The 17499-nt window shown below is 40.6% G+C and overlaps 2 protein-coding genes across 2 annotated transcripts in view; one reads left to right on the top strand and one right to left on the bottom strand.

The window, feature by feature from the left end:
* The window catches only part of drosha (drosha ribonuclease III), an 80929-nt gene extending 79424 nt beyond the window's left edge, over positions 1-1505 (top strand). Inside the window, exon 32 of the mRNA XM_051410513.1 lies at positions 823-1505. Coding sequence (XP_051266473.1) covers positions 823-953 — 131 coding nt within the window. The 3' untranslated portion in view covers positions 954-1505. The remainder of the gene's footprint in view (positions 1-822) is intronic.
* Positions 1506-2074: 569 nt separating this feature from the next.
* Positions 2075-17499, bottom strand: part of LOC127369291 (cadherin-6) — a 58948-nt gene continuing 43523 nt past the window's right edge. Inside the window, exons 7-12 of the mRNA XM_051410515.1 lie at positions 15669-15922; positions 10608-10744; positions 9141-9262; positions 7106-7223; positions 6622-6873; positions 2075-5589 (exon numbers count right to left, since the gene is read on the bottom strand). Coding sequence (XP_051266475.1) covers positions 5087-5589; positions 6622-6873; positions 7106-7223; positions 9141-9262; positions 10608-10744; positions 15669-15922 — 1386 coding nt within the window. The 3' untranslated portion in view covers positions 2075-5086. The remainder of the gene's footprint in view (positions 5590-6621; positions 6874-7105; positions 7224-9140; positions 9263-10607; positions 10745-15668; positions 15923-17499) is intronic.

Genomic DNA, 17499 nt, shown 5'->3' with positions numbered 1-17499 from the left:
GCTAGCTTAAAAGAAGCTCTGCACATTATGGCCTCGATAACTAATTTATATTAGTTGAGATTTCAAATTAATTTTAAGGTGCATTTTTGAGTATTTCCTTGTTTGCCGGGAGTCCTAACCTATCAGTCTGTCATTACGCCTGACACTTGCTCAGCCGTCGGTGAGTCCACCCAGCCTCGCTCTCTTTTTACCCACATCCGGTTTGGCCCAATGCTACATTCATTTATTTCTACACTTTAATGGTTAAAATGGTAGCATTTTTCAGATTAAAAGGAGGTCTGGAAATCAGCAGTTTTATATGCAAATCTTCAAAGCAACAATTACAAAGAGACAATTATAAAAACTTTAAACGATCATCTGCGATCCAAGTGCACTTTGTTAATCTGCTGCCTATATGTTCACATCCTATCAGCTTGTATCTGTTTTTGTTGTATTTTCTCTGCTGTCACACCACACCATCTTATTACAGATCTCATTTAGAAATGCTCACTTGTAATTATGTTATCAGATCTCACAGTCATTGTGCTGAAACCAAACAAGGCCTGTCTAATTCCTTGTTACTTCATCATTATTAATGAAATAACAACATGAGGGCAATTTAATCGCAATACTGCCCTCAACATTTTCGCTCCTTTGCCCAAAGTGACAACATGACGCTTGCTATGAAAACTATAGTCTGTGCAATTTGAGCCCTAAATTGCTGTCCTCGCCCGGTTGGAAACTGACCTTGTCTCTTCACACCCCTGTCTCTGTGTCTCTCTCTTTATCTGTTCTCCTTGGTCGACTTTTCTCTGTTTCCCGCTCTGCCTCTCCCTGTACCAGATAACTTCCCACAGATGGCTCATCAGAAGCGCTTCATCGAGCGGAAATACAGACAGGAGCTGAAGGAGATGAGACGAGAGCGGGAGCGGCAGGAGAAGGAGACCGACGAGGCGGAGGAATGCAGGAAGTGACAACACCTTTTTTTGGGGGGAGGCCAATCACGACCATCGTCCACATTAAGGAGCTCTGTCTGCAAATGTGGCAGCCGTCCAGGCAAGACTTGGCTAAATAGAGAAGCCACTAGTTGATCCACAGATCTGGGATAGTTTAGCAGTGATGACTGTCGCCTAAGTTCATTACATGAACATCAATGGGACACAGGTGACGAGAACCCGCACATTTAGGGTGAAAGTAGTTTTTTGTCCACGATTTTTAAAGTTAAAGTAGGACAGAAGGCAAACAGAATTAGAAATGAAGCAAGATGCTGTCATGTTTTATGCTGTTTAGTACTGTAGCACTGTCGAAGGTGGCCTTATGTTGTCTTATTTTCATGTTTGTTGCCTGATCTTTAAATATTAAGTTGATGACTAACTTTTAAATCCAGAAACCCACTGCAGGAGCTCCACGTTATGACACATGCCAAAAAAAATAGACATTAAACAAGTTTTTAAATGGAGTATGAAATGATAAATAAACCATCAAAGTTAATATTGTAAATAAAGTTTCAGATTCTGTACCAATCAGTTGAGTTGTTTTTTTTGCATTTAATGTAATCCCCACCCGCTCAGTGCTCTGCTAAGAGGCCTAAACCAGAGAAAGGATTTAGTCAATTATATTCAATCACTACAATGTCACCATCTGTCTCACATCTGCCACTCATCCTCTAATAATCAAAATGTGATATTTTTTTTTTTTTTTTCCCTACTCTCTTTTTTTTAACCTCTCTCCAAATCCGATTGGGTCTCTAACAGATCTTAATTATAGATTGTCTAATTAACAATTTCCTCAGCTCAGTAGCCTCTGGATCCAGCTATTTAACGACGGCCGTCATACGAATTACTATCTGAAACGTAGAGTTGGGTCTTTTATATCGAGATTTATGGTAGATAATATATACATACCTGTGAGGATGGTAAATGTCATGCCTGCTAGCGTGTGGCTGCTATCACATTTCAGATAAAAGTTAAATTATCCTCCACAACCAGAAGAAGTCAGGGACGGTACTCCACTAGAGGTACAACACAAGTAAATTAACCTGTCAAGTTATTAACCCTCCATTTAATGTGTAATGTCACAAAGAAAATAGAGGCTCTGATTTTAAAGATATTTAATCGTGTCATATAAATATTCAGTACAAAATATCACGTTTTACAAAGCAGATTGATGAATGGCCAACGATGTAGGGCCCCTTACACTACCACAACCTCTCAAATTGTTTCTACATTGACAAAACTCGACTGCTCAATCACATTGTCACCAACATAATATACCGTATTAGAGGTGAGCCCCGAGGCCGACGGTGTCTACACATCAACAACCACAGATCTATTGTATCTGGAGAAAGAGGACATCAGCGTCACCATCTACTTGCCTCAACTTTAAAAAAAGAAAAACAACAAAAAAAAAAAGCACCCCGAGACGTGGCGCTACGTCACGATGTGCAACATTTTCTCTTATCTTAGCTGAGCATGGCGCCAATGCTTGGAGGCAATTATACTCTCCATAGGAAAACACAAGCACGTCTTCGTAATGGCGATATGCTGACACCCTGTGTGAAGACAGAAAATAGTGAAGACTGAAGGAAAAAATGCTTTTGGTGAGTGCTGCTGTCATGTTGATTTCCATTTGAGACCTCACGTTGTACCTTGAGGCAGAAAAGCAGTTTCCTTAGAGTGAAGGGTTTCTAAACCCATTAAATGCTTATCATAGCAACATTGCTGCAGTCTGAAATGGCCACTTACACGATGGGAGCTCCAGCGACAAGCTAATAAACCAAACAAGGGGGCAAAAAGAAGAGCACGTGTATACAATAACCGAGCATAAAGAAATTTCCAACCACTGTTATCAATTGGATTGTTTAATGTGCCGCACCGTCGTTGATGTCAAGCCTGTTCAAAGTACGGAGAGAAAAAGTGTTCCACCGTGGCAATTATGCCATTGTGTTTTGTTATTATTGTTTCAAATGTCTGATAAATGTCAGCCTTTTCACTGGTTGGCCTTTTGCTAAAGTGAGGGCAGAGCTTGTTTTAGCTGGCCTGTTTTTTCTTGTTGATATTATTCTGCCCTTACAGTACAACCAGCGCTCTTTATTTCATAACTGTTCATTCATTAGGAGGTCTTAAAGTAATTTGACAATATTGCTTTTTTTGTTCTTGTTTCCTAAATCACATCAAAAACCGAACTGTTGTGTATTCTTTCTGCAGGATAATGTTTTGACCTTCTCTCTGAGCCGAGGACACACCTCTGGGTTTAAGAACCTTATTTCACACCATTCAAAGGTCAGGTGCCCCTCGATAAGCCCCTTTATGGAAAAGGCTGTTCGTCCCTCAGGAAATCAGTTGGGTAAAGCCTGAACACTTGGACTGGCTTCATGTTCAACGCTACATACAGTATATGTAATGAAGGGCAGAGAACAGAGTGCAGAAATTGGAGGATTTCTTTAAAGAAAATACTGGTGTCCTTTTCTTTTTGGCACATTTCCATTACTGAACAGCTATGTTACATTATTATACATTCAACTGCAGGGCAGAGGTCACCAAAATCTTGATCAGACAAGTGTAGGTTTTATCTTATCTTAATGTAATAAAAACTCCATTTTATATTTATTTTTTAAAACGATGTAGGTCATGTAGTACATTTAGACCTTTTTTTGTTTGTTTTGAAAAGAATCCGATCCTTCGTCTTCAGGCCATTTCTCATTACGCTGATTTGTTTTTACAACTTAAGGCAACTTGTCTGATTCATATCATAGACTTTGATGCTTTGTCAGATGAAGTATGAAAGCTGTACACCGTCCTTTCCTATAAATTCCAATCGTTGTTTCCGCCCCGTGCACAGATTCAAATGGTACCTTTCTATTTTTTTTCTTAATCACCTGAACAGATAAAATGAACCATTTAAAGGAAGAAAATAAAATTGCATGATGAATTTTAATGGCAACTCTCCACAAGATATTTAATCTAATCTAATTTGATGCCGTAGTTTCGAGCTTGTTGGCATCCTTCCAGCACTGGGAGTTAATGTGACTTTGACTTACACCATGCTGTACAAAGTGAAACATTTACACATTTCTGTGGTCGAGATGAGCAAAAAAGTCCAACAGGACCAGTATTTTCCTCTAACTGAGCCTGGTGCACATTAGATTGGTGATTTTTATCAACATATCATAGAAAATAACACTGCGTACTTCATTTTTCAGCCAGAGTTGGCTGCACAGAGAAAACTGGTTCTGAAGACATTCAGCTCAATAATAAAGAAATATTTGGTATTGCAGCTCACCTCACAGCGAATGCTCAAAGCTGTGTGGAGATGAAAATCAGATACTGCAAAATGACAAACTGGTGTGTTTGTTTGGCCATAAAATCCACATTCACTTACCACAGCTTCTTGTAAGCTTTAAAGAACATTAGCCACTCGTCGACAGCAACAGACACAAATATTGTTGATATATACCGCTCAAATCTAATCTGTATTCTCATTTTTTCATCAGAGACGACAATGCCAACATTTTCTGGCACTTCTGGCTCAAGCCCAACTGTGGATAAGTGGCTAATGTGAGGCAGCCATCACTGAAAGGAGGGATCATTTGGACAATAGAAATCCCTAGAAAAACAAAACAACTGTACAGCGTATTGTATCATATTACCGTACGTACACAAGCTAAGATAGAACTCACAATATGCAGCATGTTTTTGTCCCAGAAACACTGAAAAATACATAGGCATATCTGTTGGTTTACAAAACTGCTCGTTGAACGTGTCCATCACTCGCAGCTTCGGAAAAACGAACAAAAAAAGAAAATATCGGTATAGATATATTTGGGCCTCATGTGCACCCCATATACACACAAAAAAGTCTTGACACAAAGTCTCTTTTCACTGCACCCTCGCAAAAACGCAACTAACACTGACTGGACACACAAAGCCTACGTCTGGTCAACTGGACAACTGAATGGTGATCGATGGCGGTGAAAGAGCACTCAGACAAACGGTGCTCGTTTCCCAGTCCTTTCGCCATTTCTCTCGCCACACATGCACCAGAATCGCCAGAAAGTTTTTAAACATGTGTTTCACATTTCTCTCCTCGTCTGTGTGCCAGGCTCTCGTTAGGAATCCCTATCGCTGTCGTCGCCCCCGTACATGTCTGCCAGTTTCTTAAACCGGGGTCCCCACTCGCTCAGGTAGTTGTAGTCCTGGTCGCCATCGGTGGTCACCGACTCCAGTGAGCTGAGAGACTCCGCTACGGAGCCGTTTCCCTCGTAGGCGTAGGTGGCCAGGGAGTCGTAAGGTGGCGCCGTTGGGTCACTGTCGTTGTCCTGGAGCCTCTGGTTGATGAAGTCTCTCACGTCCCCGTTATTGTCCCGGGTCGGGGGCAGCACAGGCCGTCGAACCGGAGGGTAGAAGGTCTCGGGGACAATGTCCCTCCGCTGCTTGCTCTCCTCGATGGCCTCTGGGTTGCGCAGTGTGCCAATATCAAAGGCCTGAGTGTCCTCCTCTCCGCCCCCTTCGTCGTTGTAGCTGACAACGTTGTCTCTGACATCCTCTTTGGAGATGATCAGAGGCTCCTTCTTCCTCTGTCTCCTCAGGGCAGCAAACAGCACCACGATCACTGCAGGGAGATCGAAAACAAAGAGAACAAGTAACAGAGTTAGGTGACTTTTGCTGTTGTTTCTTTGCTCCCTCTCCTTGCTCTGAAGGCCAGTGACTGTCCGGGGGGAATTGTTGATGTTGCATGAGTGTTCACTGATGTTCAGGGACTTTGTCTGACTTTGTGGAACAGGCTCAGCTACCACAAGGATGCATTATATATTTTTCCCTCCTCAGGGCCACTGCTGCTTAAGATCACAAAGGAATGCAGTTTAAGAAAACAGAAAAGTACATTGTGTGCTAGAAACGCAACTTATGGACTTTCTGTACTATTATGATGTTTGAGTAAAAGCTGACCTGGCCTCTTTGAATGAAGTGGAACATTAAAATGGTCATTAAAATATGCTTACTAGCAATTTATAAACATGCCTTTTACCATCTGAGCTAGTTTTATTACCTGGGCCCAGGTACAAATGTAATTTTTCAGGAATTGAACTTTGGAGTTGAAAAGTTTTAATGTATTTGCAAGAAATCAACCTCTGAAACATCTGTGCTGTGTTAGGACATAAAGGACGGGGTAGTAATAGAAGCTCCCTATGCTAATGCAGCAGCCCCACAGATAGCTCCATCACTGCTTATAGCTCCGCTAGGCAGGAGTTTTATGTAAAAATGCACCTGTTCTTTTTTTAATCCTAAAGCACAAAGTTGGGCTGCAATAAAGCACAATGCTCCATTCCCCCAGCTGAGATGCTGTAGATCTTTGCTGCTTTGCTGTTCAAATCAAATTAACATGTCAGCTGTGGTCACTGGCAGAATTATCCGCCCACAGGAAGCGATGAATCACATTAAAGAGTGAAATACAAAACTGTCTCTTTAACACCTGCGAGAGGCTATTTGCTATAGTGGGAGGCTCTGGAGCGGAGCTTCAAGAAAAGCTCAAATCGAATTTTCAGTGAAGCCACCCTGGTTAAATAAAGATCAAATTGAAAAACAAATGTTTGCCAGATTCAGCTGCAGGTGCATTTCCTATCCGTCTCATACAGCCTGTACTCACTGAGCAGAATGATGACACAAAGCAAGATGGCCACCAGGGCCCCCGTGCTGAGTCCCGCCCTCGCTGTGAGCGCCTCGGCGTTGCACAGCTTCATGTTGCCCTCGCGGTCGCAGGTGCACACTCTGATGGTCAGGGTGTTGGTGCTGCTCTGCATAGGGAACTCTCCGTCAGAAATGACCACAGGCACGTGGTAGACGCTCTTCTGCAGGCTGTTGTAGCTGTTCCTCCGGGTTAGGATCCAGGCCGTGTTGTCTGAAAACAGCATATCCAGTTACTATGCAGCAATCAATAACCTGGATGAATATTTCAATGAACTGTACTCTAAATTTCATTTGGTCTGTGAATGTGCTTTTAGTGCTGCGAGATGAAAAAAAAAAAAACTACTATAAATCACATCATGAGCAGTACAACACTGGATGTGGGCAAGTTTAACAGCAGGTATAAGTGCCTTATGGGAACATTATACACACTGGGAGTGTATCACCTTTGTTATCACGGACAGAGAAGTTAGCCTTCCCAGCAGCCTCCTGTGCAAGACTGAAGAAGAACCTGTGTCCTCCGAGGGGCTCGTCAGGATCTGTGGCACTCACGGTTTGTATCCTCTGGAATAAGAAACGGGCAGATGAGTAACATAAACTTCTAGCAGCCATATTGAAGAAACACTAACGAACATCAGCTGTGAATAACTGCTATTACTATAACCATCTTATAAGTTTTCAATAAACACTTTAAAGCTCCGTTTAAATGGAACCCATCATTTCACCACAAGCTTTAATAAAAGAGCGGCTAATCCGGTGAACTAAATACTCGACAAATCAAGGTGATAGATAACACTGAGGAAAAATCCAGAACTCAGAGAATCAGGCAGTGTATGAGGCCACTTACTTCATTTTCAACATAGCCCGCAATGGCCTAATGCAACCAGCAATATGTAATAGCTTAGTATAAACACTGATATAAGTCAAATTGGCCAACACTAGCTGTAAACCATCTAAAAAGATATCAACAGTAAAAGCTTGTTTTGTCTTTTTATAAAGACAAATGGCAGTTAGAAAGTAACAAACCTCAGATTTCAGGGACGCAGCACTGAACACATGTACACCTATTACGCCTAATCGTTTTTTTATTACGGTTGTTGCCTAAATGCACAAACTCTTACTGACGTGCTCATGTCAGCGGGCCAATGCTGGTAAGTACATTTACTGCACATGAATACAATTTCGAGGATAGTTTCTATTTTATTACTAGTTGTTCTGCAGACTCATTAAATATAGAAAACAAACAATACATACATTCTAATGTATATAAAGCAGTTAAAATCAGCTCCACGTTAACAGCTACATATTAATGCATCAATAATTGTCTGAATGCAGGACAACAGTATTTCTTTACTCTTGTATCGCTGCTTTAACTGAAGTACTTCTCCCCCCGCTGCGGATGAGGTCTAATATCTAAAGCCTTCTGTACAGACATTTTTCGTTGTTTGAATACCACATAGTGTAAGTGTAACAAGTTCCTGTGAGCCCAGATAAACTCTCGACAGCAACATTCGGTTCAGTGTGATTACCAAAATACGTGGTTGAAGTGACACTGAAACTGATGACTGTGTCAAAACTTATGTCTAATGTGTCGCAGCACTTTCCCGCTTGGGAGGAAAAGGCGGCAGCAGCACAACTGAAAAGACAAACTGTAAGGCTGTGATGTTTGACTACAACATGTAATGTATGTGACTCTCTCCCATGACTGCAGATGTGTTATTTACTTCTTTAATCTTTATTTGGAGCTGTTGGAACTGCATTTATGTACCTGATGAAAAAAAGGTTTATGTGTTAGACTCAAATCAGATCTTTAAAACAGACTGTCCACACTGTTTGCATAATGATCACATCGAATCACCAATCTGTCTGTATGGGTTGCTTCGGTAACTATGTATGCGTCAGTAACTTCACATATCCGCCCCATATTAAGCTGTGATTGGCCCAACCAGATCCAGGTCTCTGTCTGAACACGAGGGGGGGCCCAATGCATCTGCCAGAGCAAATAAAACATGAGCTTGCAGATTGGTCCTAGCTTAGCTCTGCTAGTTGCAGCATAGATTCTGCTCAGTCGCTGTGATGCATTTCAGTCACTCGGGATTTGGCGTTGTCGTGTGGTGCGAGGGATCCAAAAGACACTTTGAAATACGATTTGTGCGGCCAGACTGGGATGCGTCTGTAGAAATCGAGATTGGAATCGTATTTCACACAAACTACAAATGTGCTTAAATTGAATCAGTTTCTTTGCTGTCCAGAATTTCTAAAAATCAATCTGAATATGCCAAAAGACAGATTATGGGCTGGCAGCCTGAACAAGGCCTCAGTTACTCCACCCATCTAGTACTTCTTCTGTCTTAAAACACACGTGACACAATTACAAATTCTCTCTGAGGTCTGCTAATTGCGTTCTGAGCTAGAAGCGGACCCCGAACGGGGACGTGGAGATGAAACCATGACGACTGCTTTATGTTTGGCCATACCAACCTGATTAGCCTTCGCGTTCTCGCACACAAATGTCTCGTAATTGGTGGCGAATGTCGGAGCGTTGTCGTTGACATCCAGCACTCTGATGTAAACAGGTACACGGCTGATCTGTCGAGGGTTGTCTAGGAAACACAAAGGTGAACACAGTTAATTTACACTAATGAATACTTCTTTACTTGTCATAACCATACCACAGCAGCACATGTGTTGTGTCTTGTGTGTGGATGTAATATTGTTATTGAAGTAATATTGTTAACAAGAGATTCACATTCTCTACAGTGACGCAAATTAGATGTGATGTGTAAAAGAAATGACTATAAATAAATAGCATGAAGAAATATGATTAAGGTCTAAACACATCTTGATTAGTCTCTACTTGTATTCCACATGAATGAGTACTAAAATTGGATTATGGGTATTCACTGTAACAAATTAGAACTATTTATTTGCATTTTGCTTTTGCGTATTTGCACCAGAGTGCGTACAATATTTTATTGTAGTTTGCCTTATAACTGAAGTTTACATTTTTAATACATATAAATATATATACTTAGATATATTTAATATGTTTAGTTTTTTATCCTTTGTTTCCTTTTCAAATTATTTTATTGAATGAGCGTGTGAAAAATAAAACTTTGCAATCTTCTGTTCTGATTTACTTGTTAATTCCAGTCAGTTCTATTTCTCCGTTCTTTCAATAGGTACTGTTAGTGGAACCCATAACTTCCTGCAGATGTTTCACATTAAAGCCTACAAGGGACTGTAATGTTAAACAACAAGTGTTGAGTTTCACTGACATTAACATGACACCAAACCAAACAAAAGAAAAAGGTGACTTCCTGCATACTTTTCACATTAAAAGTCTTCCAGCAGCTCAAAAGGCATCATCCTGCCACTTTCCATGCTTTTAATTTTTAAATGACAGTAATTTAATGCAGGTAAACAAGGTAAGTGGAATCAATTGGTGGATGTGATTGGTAATTCTGTTAAAAAGAAAAGCTGGTAGGAGGCTGGTGTGTACAACATGACTTTGTGATGCGAATAAAGTTACAGAAATGGACAATTTGTATCAAGTACACATGGATGTGTTGAGTTTGTAGATCACAAACAGGGAAGTTTCTCACTAATTTGCTAAAATATACCTATAAGAACAACATATAATGTATAATAATCTATTATCTGATATGCCTGTTTCAAATAAGGGCCTGGTCCTCTCTGCAGTTTAGTTAAATAAAGGCCTGCAGCCATGTTTTGAGAATTGACAGTATGTGTAAGTGCTACTCAGAGTGGGGAACAAACACCAGCTAACCGCCAAATGCCGGGTGAACTGGCAGTGACTGTTCTAGTACTCTACAAAACCCCCTTTCTTCACTTCAACACACATCAACTCTAAAAATCCAATTTGGCGGACAGAATAAGAGGGAGCGGGTGAACAGAAATGTCTGCTTCCCGTCTTGCTGTACTTACTGAACTCTGTGGCGGTGACGGAGATGTTGTGCCAGGCGTTCTCTTCTCTGTCCAGCTCCCTGAAGATGAACACTGACCCGTTGCCTGCATGGATGTTGAACACTCTGTCCATGTCCGTGCGCCGATCAATAGAGTACCTGCACAAGACACACACAGGGATCGGCTTCTAAACCCGTGCGCTCAGGCTGTGCAGAAGTGTGTTGTGTTCCCCGGGTGATGGATACGGGGAACAGTCACATTCACAAAGTTTCTCAGGTGCAAACCAGAGTGAAAATGGTCACATTCACTGGTGAGACTTGGTTAAATTGACAATCTGTGTGGTTAAAGGGGTTTCAGTAGGCAGGAGGTACTCAAAACAAGTCTGACTAAGCATGATGGACTTGTCTGCACTCTGCCATTACTTCCTTTCTTTGCAATTCATAGCACACAGGAACGCATTAAGGAAAATATGAATTTTAGCATCAATCCAGGCAGCGCTTTGCCCTCAGAAGAAACTATGTTGAAGAGGACAAAATTGGTTTTCACCTGCACGAATAAACCAAACTTTAATAAGCCTGCTTCTAAACATCTTCAGACTCCTGCTAAAAGCTCACTTTATACACACACAAAAAACATGTTTTCTCAATTACCCTTTGTGGTATCTAACTGAGAGGATTTGGATACAGCAGTGTATAGAATTTCATGCTTTTACAGAAACGATGTCCTTGTAACTCTGGATATCCAACATCCAAACCAAGAGATTGGATGCTGATTTTTGTCTTTTACAGATTTTCAAAATTGCTTTGCTCAATTGCGCCTCTTACATTAACGTTTTCCTACTTTCCTGAAGTAACAGTTATTTGAACATACAAACGGTATAATTCAGACACCAGATGTATTATTCAAGTGTGAAATTGTTTCAAATAATTAACATTCAAACTTCCATTTAGTTGATGTCCCCACTGTGTTGCAGGACAAGAGAGCACATTGTTGTCACCATGTTTTCCTCCAAATACCCTTCAATTTTGAATTTGTTTTCCATTCCAGAAAAGCGTAAGTGACCCAGAATTATTATTATTGAACCACAACGGTGCAAATGGGCTCCAAATAATTTGTTGGTAAGCTATTTTTCTTGGGGCCTCGGCAGTCTACTGCGTGGTTAGATTGAATAAACTGTGATTTGTCAGTTCATAGTACATTTAGCTGATATTTTGTGATCCAATTCCAACAGTGCTAACCCGAGACCAACCTTCTTTTCCTGTTTTGAAGTCCAAGGACAACTTTGTTAAAGCAACACGCCTGTTAATTCCAGATTTTTCCAGGCATTATTGTACATTGTTGACACTGAAAACGGAAGCTGTCTGCTCAGATTTTGATGCTAAACTTCCAATTTCTTTTATCAATGACAGCTGATGTCTTGCATTCTTATTTAACTGTTGCTCAGAGGTATCTTTGTCTCTTTCTGCCCTTTCAATTGTCAGTCTGGCTACAGCGGTTTGTACAAAACATTACGTTTTTGCAAACCTTTCATACAAAATAACATCTATTTGTAAAGACTTTCTACAACCTAAAAGCATGAAAGACCATTCAAAAATACAGAGTAGTCCTTCTCAGCCTCTGACAGAACCGTATCTGGCAGGCGATTCCAAACTTTTGAACAGTGTTGGGCGTCACAGTTGCTGAAGATGGAGCACAAATATCAGAGAAATCTGAGCCCATGAAAACAACATTATCTGCATGAGTAGATACAACTGGAGGTACGTAAGACTGTATATATTTGGTGATTTGGGGGACTGACCCTTTAACATATATGTCTAACAGTCTTGAATAGTCTGTCCTGTGGTGATGACAGATTTACACACACACACACACACACACACACAAGCGTGCATGAGGCAACAGGTTATCCAGTCGTGTTGTTTTTCTCTGCTTCCCAGACTACTGCGATACATCAGTGTGATTAATGGAGTAGCAGGCATCAGGAGGGCCAGCGTAAGAAGGAGGAGACCCCTGAGGGGAGACTATGAACCTGGGCTCTCAATGCACCGCCGCACCGCTCTCGCCTCACCGCACCCCCCCAAACACCCCCAGCCCCTCCCTCCTGCTTCTACTGCATCAACCATTTTAGTGTCTTTATCTAAACACTCCCTCCTCATCTGTGCCTGCCTCTCCTCCGCTCCTACCACCTCGCCGCGCCGACAGTAACTCTAACCTCGTTAAATCTGCGTTGGCCGTGGGCTTTACTAATTGCTTTTCTAATATTCCCAATAATTCAGATGGCTGGGCCTAACCCTTCCCCTGATTAATGGCAGAGAGATAACAGCGCGCCTCGTCCTGACCGGGCACCCAAAGTGCTGCACTCAGCAGGCAGGCAGCTGGCTGGATGGGAGGCCAAGCAGAAGGACATGGAGGGTAACAGAAATGTTACTGATCAGCGCGTTGGGACATATATCCTCTTCCCTCGCTACAGAAGCTACATGACCGGCTGGCTTGCCACAGTACTTTACGGAGAGATTCTTCGAGAACAAGAGTCAGCGGGCATCCAGTATTAGTATTGATTTGGGGATTTACGGGTCAAAAGGGGTCGTGACCTGGGCTATATTTGGATGAAAACGTTTGTTTAGGTTTAGGTTCCATTATTTTTAACACTTTCTAATATAAATTCATCTAAATGTTGTTGAAAAGTGAGAAAACTAAAAAACTTGCTAAGACAATCTCACTTCAAGGTCCATGCAGAAGCTATTCTGGAGCTTCTGATGATATCACATGGTCTTCATCAACAGATAGAGCCATAGAATTAAAGAGGTTCAAATTTATGTGAACTTTAAAGGACTTCTCAGTCATGTTTTCCAGCATTCACTGCTGCTGAAACAAAGATTGAAAGCTCCTCAGCAGCAAATGGACCTCGAGGTCGCTGCGGTTTTCAAGGTCAAGAATGAACTAGAATTTATCGCAGTTTTAACACAAATCTCCAACACTTATTGGGCACTTTTGTGTATGAACATGATGTGTGCCTGAGGATAGATGACATTTTGAAAGAATATTCGATCTCTAAATTGTTCAATTTTCATGCCAAACCATCCTCACTTGGCAAGAAAGTTTCCAGTGTTTTTTCCAAAAGTCTGCCCTTGCTAAGCTGACGACTGGAAACAGCCTTTAGAATATCGTAGCACTAAAACGCTTCATTAAAACCAGGGCTAATAAAATTCTTTTAAGAGTTGGCAGGTGTTTCAGACAGAGACCCATAGGACAGAAAACACTGGGAAAGTATTCCAATGTGTGTATAATATTCAAAAACATTCCTGCGTGTGTAACAAGAGGAAAAAAGAAAATAATTTCAGGATTCAAAACCTTGAATTTTTTTTATGTTTTAGGGCCTTGGACATCAGTAATGAGTCTCCTTCACACTGGCTGACTAGCCAACATATAATAGGCTAATAGAAAATAGGCCATTATGACCCTGTCTTATCTGCTACAGTAGATCATTCAGTATTCATGTGTGTCTGCACATGCTGTATGTTCGTGCATGCAGAAGTCTGTGCTTACTGAGGGTATTTTTGTATACATCCGTGCCCACATGTGCACGTGTCTGCGTATGTTGTGGCGAGCGGTGCGAGCTAATAAAGATAACCGTCTCATGCCAGGCAGCCCCCAGGCTTTACCGGGCCCTCATCCTCCACTGCGTGGCTTTAAATGCCACGGGGTAGCTACCTCCTTGATGATGGGCGATAAAAGAGAATGATATCATATTTGACACTTGCAATAAAGTGGTGGAACTTCAACCTTGAGAGCCAACTCCCTTAGTGCATCATAAAAATGAAAAAGTCTTTGAGACAGAGTGGAAGGTGCAGCCTCACAACCCACTGCCATTACTTCCGTTTAATAGAATACTTGCATAATTTTGTACCTCCATGAAGTAAGTGAACTTTTCATGCATTTACTTTAGCAGGAGTTGGTATTTCTGACATAATACATGTGGCCTCAATAATAAAATATTAATTAAAAAGGGGAAAAAAATTCCACTTTTGAGTTTTATGTTAATATTTAAATAATTCACTTAATCAGAACTCCTCTTCTTGAATATAGAAAGTAATAAGTGGTACAAGTATAAGTTCTACAAGTGTTGTGCATGAATAGTTTTCCCATAAGGAGTCCAAGACCACTTGAACTGATTAAAGGATGTCCACAGAACAATTAGAAAAAGTTATATTTCACAATTATTAGAAATTCTTCCCATTTGAAAATGTATGAGGATTACCACTGTTTTAAGGTCTGAGATGAATGAAGTTGAATTGGTCGAGAGTCCAGTTAAAACGTTTGGTAAGTTAATAAAGTTTTATTTGTACCACAAATTTGTGTGATCTGTTGTCATACCTTCTAATCCAAGACTATTTGGACCTAAAATCATAATGTTTGGTTTTGGATCGAAAGGGTTTTCTTGTGTCTCACATATAAAGTGCAAACTGTGTAACCAGATAATAACTCCATAGTTGAAGTAAGAATGTGTCTTGTCTCAAAAACTTAATTTGACGACACACATTTTATGCTTTACCTCCTTAACTACCATCCGCACATTCTTAGCATTTTTGCTGACCATCTTCAAATCCATAATGTATGCAGTTTATGCAGGTTAGTGCTTCCATTCGTGTTCCCACAGTATGAAATTTAAATCCAACCCAGTCTGAATTCAAACGGCACTACCACGCAATGATAATGTTATTATAAATAATTAAAGTTGACTTAATTAAATAATAAAAAAATATTTTAATTTAAAATATTAAAAATTTAAACTGAAACTCTGATTAGTAGCTTTTTCCGGTACTTTTATTCTCACCGTTTATTCACACGGGCTCAAACTTTCACTTTTAAACCAACACGGATGAGAGGTCCAAAGGGTGCTCAGATGCGGCTGAAAGTTCTGGACGAAAAGCCATGAACTGGAGCTTGAGTTTGGTCAAAATGTATAGGAATGAATGGGAATCAATGGTTGCCTTAAATTCAGCAGCATAGTTTAGCTGTAAAATAAAACATATATAACTATCAGACTGATGTGTTCCCTTAAGGTTGCACGTGGTTCAGTACCTGACGAGACTGTTCTTGTCGTCGGGATCAGACGCGCTGACAGATCCGATGATGGTGTTCCTGGCGGCGTCTTCTTTGACCTCCATGATGTAGCTGGCACGCTCGAACACTGGCGGCTCGTCCACGTCCTCTACGATGATCTTGATGCTGGCCTCGTCCCTGAAGGGGCCCACGGAGAAGAAGCGAGGGTTGATGTGGACGTTTTCCACCTGAACACGGAGACTGTACTGACGCTTCCTCTCAAAGTCGAGAGGCTGCGAAAACAGAAAGAACATGCATGCGTGAGGTGTTTAATATTCTCTTACTTTAACATGTTTCTTTGTTTTCTTGAAGAAGAAAATTCCACTGCGGCTTTTTGTTTTCTGCTCTAATCACAGCTTTTGTCACTTAACGCTTACGTTTAAACCTTCATTTGTATGCAGCCGCACGTTCAGCTGTTGATTTTTTGTAAAACTAATATCCATTCGGAGCATCCTGCCACATTTAATTTCAGGTCAAATTGGGATTTTATTCATTAAACTGACAATCTTTTCCAGAACATCGTCTAATGAGCGCATGCAAAGGGGCTCAGTGTCTTGTTCAAGGACACTAACAAGACTTTTGATGGACACACACGGGCGGTTGCACAGATCAGGCAGTGCACTTTTGGACATGTAAAAGCCTTTCACTTAACTGCTGCCACATCCTGAAAAATGTGACTGATGTAGCATTTGGTTGGAAAACTAACATGAGGACAATATGGTCGGATTAAGGCACGAAAACTGCACTCATATCGATATTAAACATGATAAAAAACAAGACTTCTCATTAAGGGAAGATGTTAGGGCAAAGTAATGTTTCTGGTTTTAATTAGATGGCGTATAGATTAGACAAATAATTGTTTCCAGGAAATTGTTTTGCTATAATTTCCGTCTTTTGATGAGTCTTGTTATTGCAGTTATTGAATAGTGCACATATTATGTGCATTTTCTTTTGCTTTTGTCCCTGTTTCTTTAGGCAGGAACAAAGAAACGACAACTTCTTGTGCTTTTTCCACTTGATTTCATGATCCCCGCCACACTCTATGAAACGATCAATCAAAGTTGTCTCTGGATGTTTGCTGGGTGACATCTGTTCATTTTGCTTTTATGTTTCTGTTAAATGAATGATGAGAGATCAGTACATCAGATTAGTACAGAGAAAATACGGTTGGGGGTGTCAAACTTGTAAGACTTCATGATGGAAAATACGAATTGTAACACATAAAAAGCTTTTACTTTGTAAGAATGTATCAAGGTTGTACATATTTCTACATTGCAATATATTAATAAGCCCGATTAGAAAAAGAATAGCTAAAACAGAAAAATAATAATATCATGACTGATATTCTGTTGAAGGTCACATCTGTTGAGCGCCATGACTTCCCTATTCATATTTTTAGTACTTTGTTCAATGAATAATGAATTGAATAGATGACAGTAAAAAAAACACTTTTCCTGGGTCCTCCTTAGGATACAACTACATCCACAGAATTTTCTTAGCCGGCTTCATTTTGTGGTTTCAACAGTAAATATATAGTAATTTCATGCATATTTATGCAAGACCCTTTCAGTTGGTAAACAGGCTTTCATTTTACCCATTTGTTAACTTAAAAGGAAAGCAGCTATGTTATTTTTTACGTATGATCCCCTATAATCCTGCATCTAACTGTACACTGCTCTTACATCCTATAATTTATGGACTGGGCACAACGATTAGTAGCCTGATTCCTGCGCGATTGTCAGTGTTTCTGTCGTCGTACATTTTAGCACAGGTTGGTGGTACACTTTTATGTTCCTTTTTCAGAACTTTT

Source organism: Dicentrarchus labrax, unplaced genomic scaffold (genome assembly GCF_905237075.1).
Source record: "Dicentrarchus labrax unplaced genomic scaffold, dlabrax2021, whole genome shotgun sequence".
Classification (NCBI taxonomy): domain Eukaryota; kingdom Metazoa; phylum Chordata; class Actinopteri; family Moronidae; genus Dicentrarchus; species Dicentrarchus labrax.
Note: the sequence above shows the minus strand (reverse complement) of the source record. Positions and strands in the feature narration are given on the sequence as shown.